This window comes from Glossina fuscipes, unplaced genomic scaffold, assembly GCF_014805625.2.
Source record: "Glossina fuscipes isolate IAEA_lab_2018 unplaced genomic scaffold, Yale_Gfus_2 27, whole genome shotgun sequence".
NCBI classification, from domain to species: Eukaryota; Metazoa; Arthropoda; class Insecta; order Diptera; family Glossinidae; genus Glossina; species Glossina fuscipes.
Window position 1 is genome coordinate 9,354,394 of NW_023998422.1, and position 13,479 is coordinate 9,367,872.

Sequence of the window (13,479 nt, forward strand, 5' to 3'; positions counted from 1 at the left end):
ACACACAATGTATATCTATATACACATATTAACAGTGACGTAAAATGGCTTAAGGTCACATGCATATAAACATATATATATATATACATATATATATATTTGTCTAATAAGCCGAAGTCATGGTCTTTATTAGAAAGTTGGTTTAGGCGATTAATATTAAAAAGTTTGTTGTCTGTTTTTATTATTCACACAGCTTATTATTTATAAATCATTTCAATTAAAACGAAATACTAATGGTTTGAAATTAATTTCAAAATAATTCAAATTAATTTCAAGCAATAAGAACTCGCCTCTCTTGGAGCGAAATTTTGCCATCGCTCTCTCAGTCTAATCTACTAAAGTCCTGATATATTTTTTAAATTAAGAACGAGTCACTTATGTCGTACGATTTTTAGATAAATTTCACGAAGTTTTTGTATCAAGCCCTTGTTCTAATAGACCCCAAGTATGTAATTATCAAACCGGAATTTACCATTAGATGGTCCGAAATGTTATTGTAGTTACTTGCAAACTACAGTTGACATCTGACGAAGATCGTCAACTGAAAGGAAGCCACATTTTAACGCAACAGCATTGTTTCTAATAGCATTGAGCATGAACTAGTTTTGTGCATGGAGACTTGGGTTTGTGGTAATAAATTCAAGCCTTTTTTGATAATCGAGGGCGTACTCGTAGGTTGATCATGCTTATTCCCACACCGAACTCTACTTGGTCTTCTACTTGATGCCATTTCTATATCTCTCCCACATATAGTAGATGACCATCTTTTTTTATTGTGGGTATGGTGTGTGGTTGGATAACTGCGTCCCAGCTCATAAGATAACAATTAGATTTCAACTTTCTATCCCAACTTTTGCAAGCGTAAACAGCGGCAGCAACAAGCATGAGCTAACGCATAGGTGACAAAGACTTGCCACTGCCAAGTCCAAGTGTTCGCGGGCTCAAATCTCAGTGCGTAAGGCCATACTTCAAAGCTGAATAAATTTTTAAAAGGTGTTTACTTTGCACAGGAAGCGATTTAGCTAAACTGTTTACTTTGAACTTTGCTGTTACAACTGATCGATGTTCTTCTCTGTAATGTCATAGTCTATGTCTTGGATGCTAGTGCTTTAAGACTTAAGAGTTCCATTTCCAAAATTTTTTCCCATAAGCAAGTTGCATGAACAGATGTCACATGGACGGATGGAAGGACAAACAAAGAATATAGTAAAATCGAATGAGAACGTAATGTTGCTCAACAACATATGTAGTTTGATGAGACCTCTGATGTATACCGCTGGGTATTACAATTGCAAAAGTCATTATAGCATTTGTCTGATAGGCATCGAAAAGAGGTTTTGCCTTACACCAAGCTTTCGTTCAGCTAACGAGGAATTCCTTCCTGCTTTCTTACATCCTAGCATAGAAGTAAAAACTTTATATTATGGAGGTGGTCTGCTCCCAATCTGCAATACAACGTAAACCGAAACGATCTTAAAATTTTTGCGAAAAATGGCGACTTTGTAGACGAATAAACGACTATGAGCAAATTGAGACATAATCCGAGACTTAAAGGATGTGTTTTATGAGACTTTATCTGGCCTGTATACCTAGAATAAGTCATAAGTTAGAAACCTAGTTAAATTTACTGCGTTGCCTTCTTTCGTTATGTTCACGCTAGAAAATAGTTACGGGAGAAGTTAAAGATGGGAAAATCATTGTAAGCGCATGCTACTACAAAGCATCTTGATAGAGCACTTTTTAGCCTGTAATTTGCAATAGCTCGCCAGCTTGCCACACACATGTATACAACACAGTTTTTTGAAGCTTTAAATATAAAGAACCGATCTATGAGAGTCGATCCGTACCTATATCGAGCTATAAATAAATCCAGCTTAAAATAAGTCTATCTTTGAATATATAGCGATTCGAATAGAGTTTTAAATCATTCAGGCTTTCGGTAGATCAATCTTTTAGCAGATCGAATCTTGAATACCATGATATTTGAATAATTCTGTCTTTGTATATGCTTGGTATAAGCAGGTGAATGTGGTTAAAAAGGACGAACTTCGAATATGTTTAGCTTTGAGTAGATTCAGCTATAAATAGTTTAAAACTTTGAATAACTTGAACAAATCGAACATCGAATAGATCGAGTTATGAATGAGTCTAGTTGCGAATGAGTCGAGCTTTAAAAAGGTCGTACAATTGGGATTAAGAGTGAGCCGACATTGGGCTAGATCGAGCTATGAATATGTAAATCTTTCGATAAGTTGAGCTGTAAATAATTCGAACTTTCAATGAAAGGAGCTTCGAATATGTCGAACTTCGTACTTCAGGCGAGCTATGAATAAGTCGAATCTTAAATGTAAAGATCTAGATGAATAAGAAGAGCTAGAAACAAGTCCATCTTTAAAAACGTAAATCTGTGAATACATTCAGCCATGAATAAGTCAAGCTTTGAATAAATCGAGCTTTAAATGAATCAAGCTCTGAATATGTGGAGCTTTTTAATAACTCGAGCTTTAAATGAAACGTTCGTTATATTAGTCGGCTATGGATAAAACAAACTTTGAGTAAACCTGAAGCTTTAGATAGATCGAATTTTGAATACCTCGAGATTTGGATAAATCGTACTTTGGATAGGGCGATCTTTGAATAAGTCGAGGTTTGTGCAGATCAAATCTTGAATGTATTGAACTATGAACAAGTTGATCTACCACCAACAAGTCGAGCTTTAAGTGCGTCGAATGGACGGAGCTTTGAGCAGATCGAGTTTCGCATAGGAAGAGCTTTAAATTAATTAAGTCTTGAAAAAGTCGAGCTTTGAATAGAATGGGAATAGGATGAACAAACGATAGTCGCTTGCACCTGCCCGAAAATCGCATGTTACGTGAGAAGTGTACAAAAAATGTTGAACATAGAGGAGGAGGATTTGCTTTAATTCTTTTAGCTGAATATGCTAGAATTTTATTTCTAAGAATATTATTTTATGTTCTACTTTTATGGATGGAGATGTATTTTCTTTACTTTTGTTTTTATTTAAAAGTGACTTTTATATCATTTTCGAGGGACTTTGCAGCCAGCCAGCTAAAGAGCAATACTTTAAATGAAATTTAAATTCTTGCACCTGATAGATAATTAAATGAATTAAGTGCTTCTAATCGAATCTCCCGTACTGTTAAAGACAATGATTATAATATGTAGCGCCGGTTTTGCCGCTTATACCAGAAAAGCAACGAAAAAAAAAAAAAGGTTAAAACCTTGGAGTACAAAGTATTCTGCCATCAATCCCGGTTTAAACGGATGATATGAGTTTAACGCTTGATAATGATGTTAACGATGATGATAATAATAATAATAATAATAATAATAATACTGATTATGTTTACACATTTTTTTTTTTTTTTTTTTTTTTTTTTTTTTAATCGAAACTACCAACGTGGTCTGTAGAAATGCGAGTAATTTAAGTCTTCTCTCTATTTCTTTATATTTAAATAATATTTGCTTTACACTTCTTGTTTGTAATGACACGCTCACGTCTACTTAATTGAAAAAAAAAAAACGGATAAGGTAAGCGTTTTTAAAAATATTGTTAACTGTTTTGCATAAATATGTACGTAAGTATGTACGTCGATTATACTAATACGTACCAATATATGATATATTTTTGTTTGCTTTACACTATCGCTGAATAAGTGTTTTTTTATTATATTATTATTTTTTTTTTGCTTTTTTTTTTTTTTTGTTTTTAATTTTATTTTAAACAAATTTTTTATACGAATTTAATTTCGTTATTATTACGAGCGCAAAAAACAAAAAAACAAAAAATAAAACAAAACAACAGAGGAAAGAAACGTCTTCTATTGAATGTTTAATTCAAACGGGGTCAGCACCGTTTACCATATGAAAGAAGAAAAATAAAATAAAAATAAAAATTATAAAAAATACCGCGCGTCAGATATTTTTAAGTCGGCAGTGAAGAGAGAGCAAAGAATCAAAAAAAAAAAAAAAGCAAAAAACTAAATAAATAAAAACAATTTCTGCTGTTTCGTACTCCAATTCTATGAAAACTTTTGAAAAAAAATGAAAAAAACTGCCCGATCTGAAAGCGAAAGTTGAACGCGTGTCTAAAAAATTACATGAAACAAAAGCGAACCGAAAGAATCAATTAAATGCTAAAGCTTTTTTTTTTTTTTCATCGGCTATAAGCGCCTGCAATATACTCTTTTTTTCCTTACACTGTTATATTCCACTAGAGCTGCTACTGCCGAGAAAATACTTTTCTTTTCCTTTTTTTTTTTTTTTTTGAAATTTTCTTTTTATTTTTCAAAGTTTTAACGCTATTCACGGTATCGCTTTTTCTTTTTTTTTTTATGATATCTTTTTAACTGAAAACAACCAACCGTTCCTTATGACTGCTTAAAGATGACTAAAGAGACTAATAAAATACGATTTGCCTGCTTGCTTGCTTGCTAGCTAGCAGCCTAGCTATCTGCTTTGCTGGTATGCTTGTCGTTGCTTAAACTGACTGGCACACAGATCTATCAGCAAGCACCCAACGCTGAAACTAAGCAACAAGACTTACTATAGACGCAATAACTGATTGTCTTTCTCACCGCAACGGTCGGGCTAACAGCGAGTCAATTAGACGTTCAGTCAGTTAATCAGTCGATGGGATAGAAATTCTTATCGAAACGGCATTAACTGCAAACAGTAAAAGCCGCAAATCCGCAAAGATATACCCATGCGCTTGTGTCTGTATATGACTGCGCACGTTTGCTTCTGCGAATGTCTAAAAATGTGATATAAAGAATCCAGAAAACCGAATCGGTCACAAGAATCACATACTCACCACACACACATAGATATTCACTACCCATACAACTACAATTTATGATAAACGCTTCTGCTTAATATACAATAAGCTACAACGACAACGGCTTATCAAAATTCCCATATGATTTGTAATTAATCAGGCAACACTAACTGCAAACACTTTACACTTTGACATCAACAGTCAGTCTTACGTAAGGTACAAAAAAAAAAAAAAAACAAGGCATCTATTTTACCCAGTGCGACCAAAGAAGTGCATTTATAATTCTTGGTATCCAGTAAGTCCGATAACTGCCGGTTACGAACTGCATTGCAGCAGACACATAAAGTAGGAATTTTTCTTACAATCGAATGAAATATCTTTTGATTGCAAAATTGGGGTCGAGTGGCAAAATTCAAACTACAATCGAGTTTATTCTATACGGGGTACAAATCGTACAAATCGACTCTAGGTGAGTAGACATAGATCAAAATCGTGGGTTGTTTTCAGGCAGCTTTAGCCAAATGGTGTCGTGGTGACAATAAATCACTTAATCCAATTACATTCATCGGATATCCCCTGAATGCCTGAATCATGGTGAAATAGAAGGGTAGGGGCGGTCGAAGGAGTTTAAAGGCATAAAAGAGGAATGTGTGTGTGTATGCTTGTGTAGGTTCATGTAAGAACGGTTTAGCTTAAAAGCAAAATTATTGCCGTTCAAAGTCCCGTGCAATGACGAAATAGTTTTCATTAATAGTGAACGAATCGGTGCAACGACAACCAATAGACTGTTACTTTAACATCGTCGGAGTAAGCAATTATAATAGATTTGTCATACCGATTATATCCAGAAGTAAATATTACAGTCAGTGATCGCAAAACTGTGAGTAGCGACAATTCGCGTGTTTTTCATTTTCTTTTTATTTTTAGTTCAAACAGTGCAGGAAAAAAAAAGTACATCTCATGCATCCTCCTTTTCCCCCTTTGTTCGCTTGTCATCGAAAGCTTGGCAGATCACATAAACAAAAGTTTGTCGAGCTTTTCCAGTTCAGTCAATTTCCAGTTAACATTTTCCTTATATATGAGATGCATTTCCTTAGTCTAAAGATTGATCGGAGAATCTATTCACATTTTTCTTGTGAAAATTTTCATCGCCAATCACTTGTAGAACTTTTCAAATTTCTGGAACTAGGACTACGCTAAGCGATCGTCACAAATCTCCTTTGAAGTCAGCTATATATCTTTAAGGGAATTCTGCAGGCATCTAAACAAATAATAACCGAACGAAGCAAGATCCATATGATATGGTGGATGTATGCAAATTTCCGCTTCAAACTCTTTCGATCTTCGCCACGTCATTGAAAGCACGGAGTGTGAGAGTGTGTGCCTATGCGTTTTTTTTTTTTTTTTTTTTTGAGCTGGAATAACCTTCGAAAGGTGCGCCCGTGGGGCACGTCTAAAACCCCTAAAAGCCAGCCATACTCCAATCCCCTGTGGTATGATCGTTTAAGTAAATCTTCATAGGGAGAGTAGCCTACGTGTGTGTGTATTAATCAGTCAATCCAGGATATTCCCATATTTTCTTACCTCCATTCTTGAACTTTGCATACACGATAGGTTTACCGTTACGATTTATGATATCTCAGAGCCCATTAAGGGGTGTATATTCTCGATCGAGTAGAGCTGACTTAATTTCGTTATGGTTAAGCAGATTCGCTTATGTTAGAAAAAACACAAAAAAAAAAAGAAAGAAAACAAGTAAGGGCATTACAGGCGGTGAAGACCGCACGCTTAAGTACTTTATACCATTCCACTTAATACGAAACTTAATTTATTTTCTTGATGAGACACTTTTCATACTTTGTAGCCACATATCTTCTGAAGAAGCCCTAATACGAGAAGGTAAAATGTGAACTAACGTGGTTCATATGTGACAAAAACTATGTTCTTGCCAAGTTCTCTCTCAGTTCAAAATCTTTTGTAATTCACAAGTCAAGTGTTCTTATCGATCGTAAGGACCGTTCTATGTCCGCCAAAGTTGTCAGACCTATAGTGCAGTACTCAGATATTCTCTCATCACGAGGTTTAACAACAACAGTTTTTATTATTTATTCTCGTAGCTTGGCTTACAGGCTTTAGTCCTGACAGGCTTAAGAATATAATTATCTCTCCAGCTTTAATTGTTTAAATTGTGTTCTAAGTCTCTAGTATTACAGCGAAGAGTCACAAAGATGATCCGAATTCAATCTGCTTTCTGTATATTAAGTGCTTCCATATATTTTGATCAGCTGGATGGTTGAGAACTTCCTATTCGAGGCGCAACAGTATATCAATGACATTTCTTCCAGTGTGGGTCCGACCGTTGTCAAGCGAGAGGTTCGTAATATACTCTTAAAGAAGATAAGTTCTTAGTTTGGCTTTGGTCAGATGGTGGCCAAGGTTGTTAGGTCTTATTTTGATAATTGGTGTCAGTTTGTGATAATATAAATAAAAAAAATGTTTAGCAAAAATTACATGTGGACTTAATTTTAACTCCTAAAGGAAAGTTTAAAGGGGCCCACTCTTTTCAGTATATTCATTAATGGCCCAGTTACTTGTTGCCAAGATTACAATATTCCTTTTTACGCAGACGATGCACGACTATACTTTTCCCTTACTCCTCCACTGGGACTTGTGGAGGTAAACGAAGGCTATCTTGATGTGTATGATTCCGACTCTCTATCTAATATTGGAATGGATGATGCAGTGATTGACCTCGTCTAGAAGTGAAGAAAATGTCGATCTTATGACTGAGCGGCTGTTCTGAGGAAACTGTGTTTATCCTCCCCGCATGTGCCAACTCAAGCTAAGCTGAGATTAATTAAATGTCTTGTTATCCAATTTATATCGTAAGGAGCCAAAGTAGCGCCTCAAGCGCTAAGCTACAGTCGATCGATGATTCGAAAAGGCATTTTTTAGTCAATTCGTACGGTAGCCATGTTCCCTTCATTTGGTTTTGCCCCACTACATGCGTCTGCCAAGAAAGTCAGTTTATTCAGCAATTGCTAAGCTGTTCGAAAGTTCTTTGAGAGTTTGAGCTGGCTTTACGTCCAAGAAGTCTTGCAATTCACTGTTTTCCAACTTTTTTAGTCCTCCAGGCCTTTCTGTGTCATTGACATTAAAATGACTACTTTTAATCCGTTGAAAGCGGCTATTGGGATATGAGGGAGCAGCATCAGCTTCTAAAAGCGTCCAATGGGCTTCGGCAGGAAATTTCTACAAATCAAATAATAAAAGTAATGAGTGTCGAAAATACAATTTCGAGCGCTCCATGATTGCTGTCTGTCTAGACTCAATAACTCAATAATACTAAACGGAAAGGCCAAGATCACCAAATTTAACCGTTGGTATGCATTGACACATTACTTTATCACTTTCGCATTTTGCTGATCAAAATATATGCAAGCACGTATTATTTATAGTGACAATATATTATATAAAATGTTCCTCCCTCAAAGAAAAACGAAAACGTTTATGACGGAGAACTACATAGCTGCATAAGTTTTATAGAAAATATCTTGAAAGAAATATCAAAAGTAAACAGTGCAAAACTTTCCTAAGAAACTTTTCATATAACCATTAACATTAACAAAAATGAGTTATAAGTCCGACTATAAGTCTGTAACTGCTGGAGCCGGTCTTTCGCTAAGATCGGTATATATAAATACTCGATACATAAGTTGGAAAAAATAAAAATGATAATAATCATTGTGCGTTTAGTCAGGTGCAATAATGGCGATTTTAGCTTACGAACTGAACACTGAGTAATTTATCAATGATGAGAATATATCTTACTATTCCACTGAGCGTGCAATGAAGTATAAATATATTCTTCACCAGGAGTAAATTCTGAACCGATTTAGCTTGTCCTTCTGTCTGTGTACTGTCTGCGGTACATATCCTTGTGGTCGCAAAAAAAAAAGCCTTAGACTTCAAATTCGGCTGAAACATTGTAAGGCCTCGCACGCCGGTTGATATTGAAAGTGGAATCAATCGGTAGAAAGACACGACCACAGTAAAACATAATCTGAGGCTATCTCTATTGCCAAGAATAAAAACAATTTCTGGCTCAAATTTTTTCTCATTACTCATGATCTACAGATGTTATATGTTGAAATCTTGTGTAATAATCCCGAAGGCTTTTCAGCGCAATTTATTTGATTTCAATGGTATTCTTTTCATTGGTACCTGTTTGGATAAAACTTGATTCTTAGAGATTTTTCAACGATTTCTCGTACGATATGTCTTGGAAGTAGAAAAATTGAGATAAGTATTTTATTCGGTATTCTAATGCAAGAGAAGAACAATGAATCGCTTGTTCCCCTAGTTCCTAAACAATTTATTCCCAATTTTTGACTACACATTTCCCAGTGATTTTTTGAAAATATTTCTTCTCTCGTACTAACTAAATGTATATATATTGGAAACAAAGTGCCTGAAAATTAATCTATTTTACCTTTTCTTTTTTTCTAAAAGGTTTTCTTCTCCGTTATGATGGGTTCAATGAATCTTGGTATGGCTTCGCCATATATTGAAGCTTTCGGTATTGCCAAAGGCGCTTGCGCGAAAGTTTTCAATTTAATCGAAAAAGAACCTACGATTAATCCAATTAAGGCGATCGGAAGTAGTTTAAATCAACCCTTAACTGTTTTGGAATTCAAGGATGTCGATTTTCATTATCCTACACGTGAACGGATGAAAGTATTGGATAAGTTAAATTTAAAAATCAAACGTGGACAAACAGTCGCTCTTGTCGGACCTTCTGGTTGCGGCAAATCCACCTGCATACAATTGATACAACGGTTTTACGATCCTCAAGGCGGTGCCATCCATTTTAATGATGTAAATTTAAAAGACATTAACATTAACTGGCTGCGAGAACGTATTGGTGTAGTAGGTCAGGAGCCAATTTTGTTTGGCACCACCATTTACGAGAATATCCGTTACGGACGTGAGGATGCGACGCGGGAAGAAATTGAAGCGGCTGCCCGTGCCGCCAACGCTCTAATGTTTATAAATAAATTACCGAGAGGTTTATTTACTATGGTTGGCGAAAGGGGAGCCCAATTATCTGGTGGACAAAAGCAACGCATCGCCATCGCTAGAGCTTTAGTTAGAAATCCGGAGATTTTACTTTTGGATGAAGCTACTTTGGCCTTGGATACAGCCAGTGAGGTAAAAGTGCAGAAAGCTTTAGAAAAGGCTAGGAAAGGCCGTACCACAATTATTGTAGCTCATCGCTTGTCAACCATACGTCGAGCGGATTGTATTGTAGTTATTTTAAAAGGTCAAGTAGTGGAAACTGGTACTCATGATGAATTAATGGATCTGAAGGGACATTATTATAATTTGGTCACTAGTCAAGTAGGCGATGTTGAACCCGTCGGCTCTCTAGATATGACGAAAGAGAATGAATTGTTAAATAATGCATACGACGAAGATGAGGAGCAAATAAAATTTCCGCGAAGAAATGACGATGAAGATGGAACAGAAGCAAAAGAAAACAAGAAAAAAGAGTATTTATGGCCGATTTTGAAAATGAATCGCAACGAATGGCCGCAAATAATCTGCGGGTGTTTGACGTCAGTGATTATGGGTTCGGCTATGCCTTTATTCGCATTATTGTTTGGTTCAATTTTGCAGATCTTATCAGTTCGCGATGATCCCGATTATGTACGAGATAACACAAACATCTACAGTTTGTATTTCGTCTTAAGTGGTATCGCGGTAGGTGCAGCAACTTTTCTTCAGGTAAAGTCCACGCAATTTGATAGGACCAATCATGTTCATAGTTTCGCCGGGAATCTTTTGCAGATTTATTCTTTCGGCTTCGCCGGGGAGAAGTTAATCGAACGTTTGAGGGGTTTTATGTTTGAGGCAATACTGAAAATGGAGATCGCCTGGTTTGATAAACCTTCCAATGGTACTGGTAGTCTGTGCTCACGTTTATCGGATGATGCTGCCGCAGTGCAGGGAGTAAGTACCGTAACAAGATAACTAACTCTTTAAATAGTGCTAAAATCGCGAAGAAAACTTGCGAAGAAAACTTGCGTATACTTAGCTGATCAGCTAACAAGCAGATTATAATCCTTTTCCCGCCTTTAACACGTGCCCTAATGAGCGGTTTTCGCTACAATTCCTTGAATGTCAGTATTCTTTGGTCTTTGACGCTTCACCATTTCCTTAGTGCAGCGAACTAAACTCATTGTTCATTGAGTATTTTTATATTGCTTAAATGCTCGTGAACTGACTATGATATGTTTACACGAAGGTGCCTGGACGAATTTTCTTCCCAAGCCTGAAATGTGCTTACTAATGAACTTAGTTTCTTGCATTCATCTTAGAAAATATATTTTCATAGACTATTTTTCAAACTACGAACAAGTACATACCTTTATGTGGATCATCAAAGAATAGTGGGGCACAGAACATCTAAAAAAATTTCGGTACAGTTAATATTTTCGCTTTACATTGCTTTCGTGATCTAAGTTTCATCATGAAGCACTGGAAATTAGACATTTTTGCCATATGAACTTCACCTTTCGTTATATGAGAGAGGGTTGAAAAATTGCCCCAGCAGGTACAAAGTTTGCATACCAATTTAGAATGCCCAAATACTACTTCTTGGAAGCTTTTGCTGAAAAATTTTGAAAATTACAATTTTTTTTGTATGGAGCGTGGTCGAAAAAGTGGACCGATCCGAACCATTTTCTATGGCGTTCGTCCTTGAGCGAAAATACGTCACTTTATCAAATTTCATCAAAGTATCTTAAAAATTGCGACTTGTAGTTTGAATTCGGACAGACGTACAGTCAGGCTTTAGATCAATTAAAATTATGATACGGAATCGGTCGACATAATAAAAGATGGGTCCATCTTAAGCACTTCTGCGTGTTACCTACGACCGCGCTAATTTAATATATCCTCTATCACACGTGATGTAGAGTATAAAAAGCTGGCTTTTATGCAAAAAGGGCTCAAGTCGATGGTACGATTTCGTCCATCAAATATACTACCAATGAGACAAAGCGGGTAATTAAAACCAGAGATTGCGCATGTTAACTCCAATCGCATTTTCTATAAAATAAATCCTATATTTTTATTTAAACCCTTATCAGAGACTGATGGGAAGAGAGATTCCTGGGAAATCAATATTCTTTACAGATCCATGAATGATCACACTTATGATAGAATGTATTTAACAAGTAAGAAAGTTAAATTTCTTCTATTTTGAAAATAGAAGTTTCTGCCGTATAGGCATGTGGGCGTTGTAGGCGTGTCCTTTGAAAAATTAAAGTCAATTCTAAATTCTTTTGCATATTTGTAGGTGATATCTTCATTTTTGAGACCAGGAGAGTGCCAAAAACAAACAGTGTAGTGGATTACGTACACTATACAGTTGCGCAGGCAGACAGATGGACGGATGGACATGTTTAGGGGTGTTCCAAATTAGAAACTAACCAAGAACTCATGTATTTTATTGTGCTCAATACCACCACTCGGACAGACAGATGGACAGACTTGGCTTAATCAGTTCAGAATTTCAAGTTGATCAAGAATATATATATACATTATAGGGTCTCTGAAGCTTCCTTCTGAATGTTACACACATTATCAAAAAACGAACAAAATGAGTTCACCCCCGTCCTTTAGTGGCGGGTATAAAAACTGGTTGTTGTTGTCATTCCTTCCTATCTCTTCATTTGGCCCATAATATCTCTTCTCTTTTTCTAAAGATCATAAGTTTTAGGTTTCACTGCTCTTAATAACTTGTTTAAAATAATTTTCCTATTACTTGTAAGGAGTTTGTAAATTAACCTCTCACAAAAGGATTTTCATAAAAAGCAGGTCTTTATAGACTTTACTAAGCGTATATGTCGCCGGTTCACGTCCCTTTTTATGTTAGAGTTCTAACGAAAATTACGCCTTTTTGTGGCAACAAGGTACAATTTTTTGACGCTTTATGAAGAAGATAGCTGAGAAGAATGGTATTAAGCGAAGAGCTTTATAGTATTTATTGGTCAAATTCCAAAATCAGTTACATCAACAAAAGGCGGCATCATCCAATTATCCGAAAAATCTGATTAGTCTCTCGGCGCGACGCCAAGTTGCTTCCAATTGCGATGAGATATATATATATATATATATATATATATTCGTCAGTACTGTCTACAGGATGGATTTAGCTTTTTCCTCACTAAAACAACCGGAAAATTTCTTGTTGCATTTTCCAATTTTTCCGTCTGCTCCCACTGCTCCCGTCCCCCCCACTTCGTTTCCTCAACGCAACTATTGCCTCGCTGTATGTGTCTTTTTGTGTGAACAATTGATCATCAGCGATCTCTTCGATCGGCATCTAAGTTCACTACCCTTCCCCGGTGGCTAACTGGACTCATTTATCAGTTCGCTTTGTCCGCGTAATAAAGATTTAGTACACGGATAGAAAAATACCTTTTTTCGCAAGTTTTCCTGAAAATACATATATGAGTCGCAAGTTATTTCAAGGAAACAAATGTTCGTCCCGGAACTGCATGTGTAAAGGAAATAGTGTTGCTCTCTTTTCTTCTTAGGCTACTGGACAACGCATTGGCACCGTCATACAAGCATTGGCTACTATATGGGAAACAAATAAATATTCAGATAAA

General features: G+C 36.0%; 2 protein-coding genes across 2 annotated transcripts in view; one reads left to right on the top strand and one right to left on the bottom strand.

Moving 5' to 3' along the window:
* Positions 1 to 4,293, bottom strand: part of LOC119636099 (monocarboxylate transporter 4) — a 39,720-nt gene extending 35,427 nt beyond the window's left edge. The window contains exon 1 of the mRNA XM_038031234.1: positions 4,221 to 4,293. The gene's annotated coding sequence lies outside the window, so the exon portion shown is untranslated. The remainder of the gene's footprint in view (positions 1 to 4,220) is intronic.
* A 5,013-nt stretch (positions 4,294 to 9,306) lies between these two features.
* On the top strand, positions 9,307 to 11,407 carry LOC119635872 (ATP-dependent translocase ABCB1-like). The gene is made up of 2 exons (XM_038030888.1): positions 9,307 to 10,585; positions 10,649 to 11,407. The coding sequence occupies exons 1-2, from the start codon at positions 9,326 to 9,328 to the stop codon at positions 10,829 to 10,831; spliced, it is 1,443 nt and encodes a 480-aa protein (XP_037886816.1). The 5' UTR covers positions 9,307 to 9,325; the 3' UTR covers positions 10,832 to 11,407.
* The last annotated feature ends 2,072 nt before the right edge of the window (positions 11,408 to 13,479 follow it).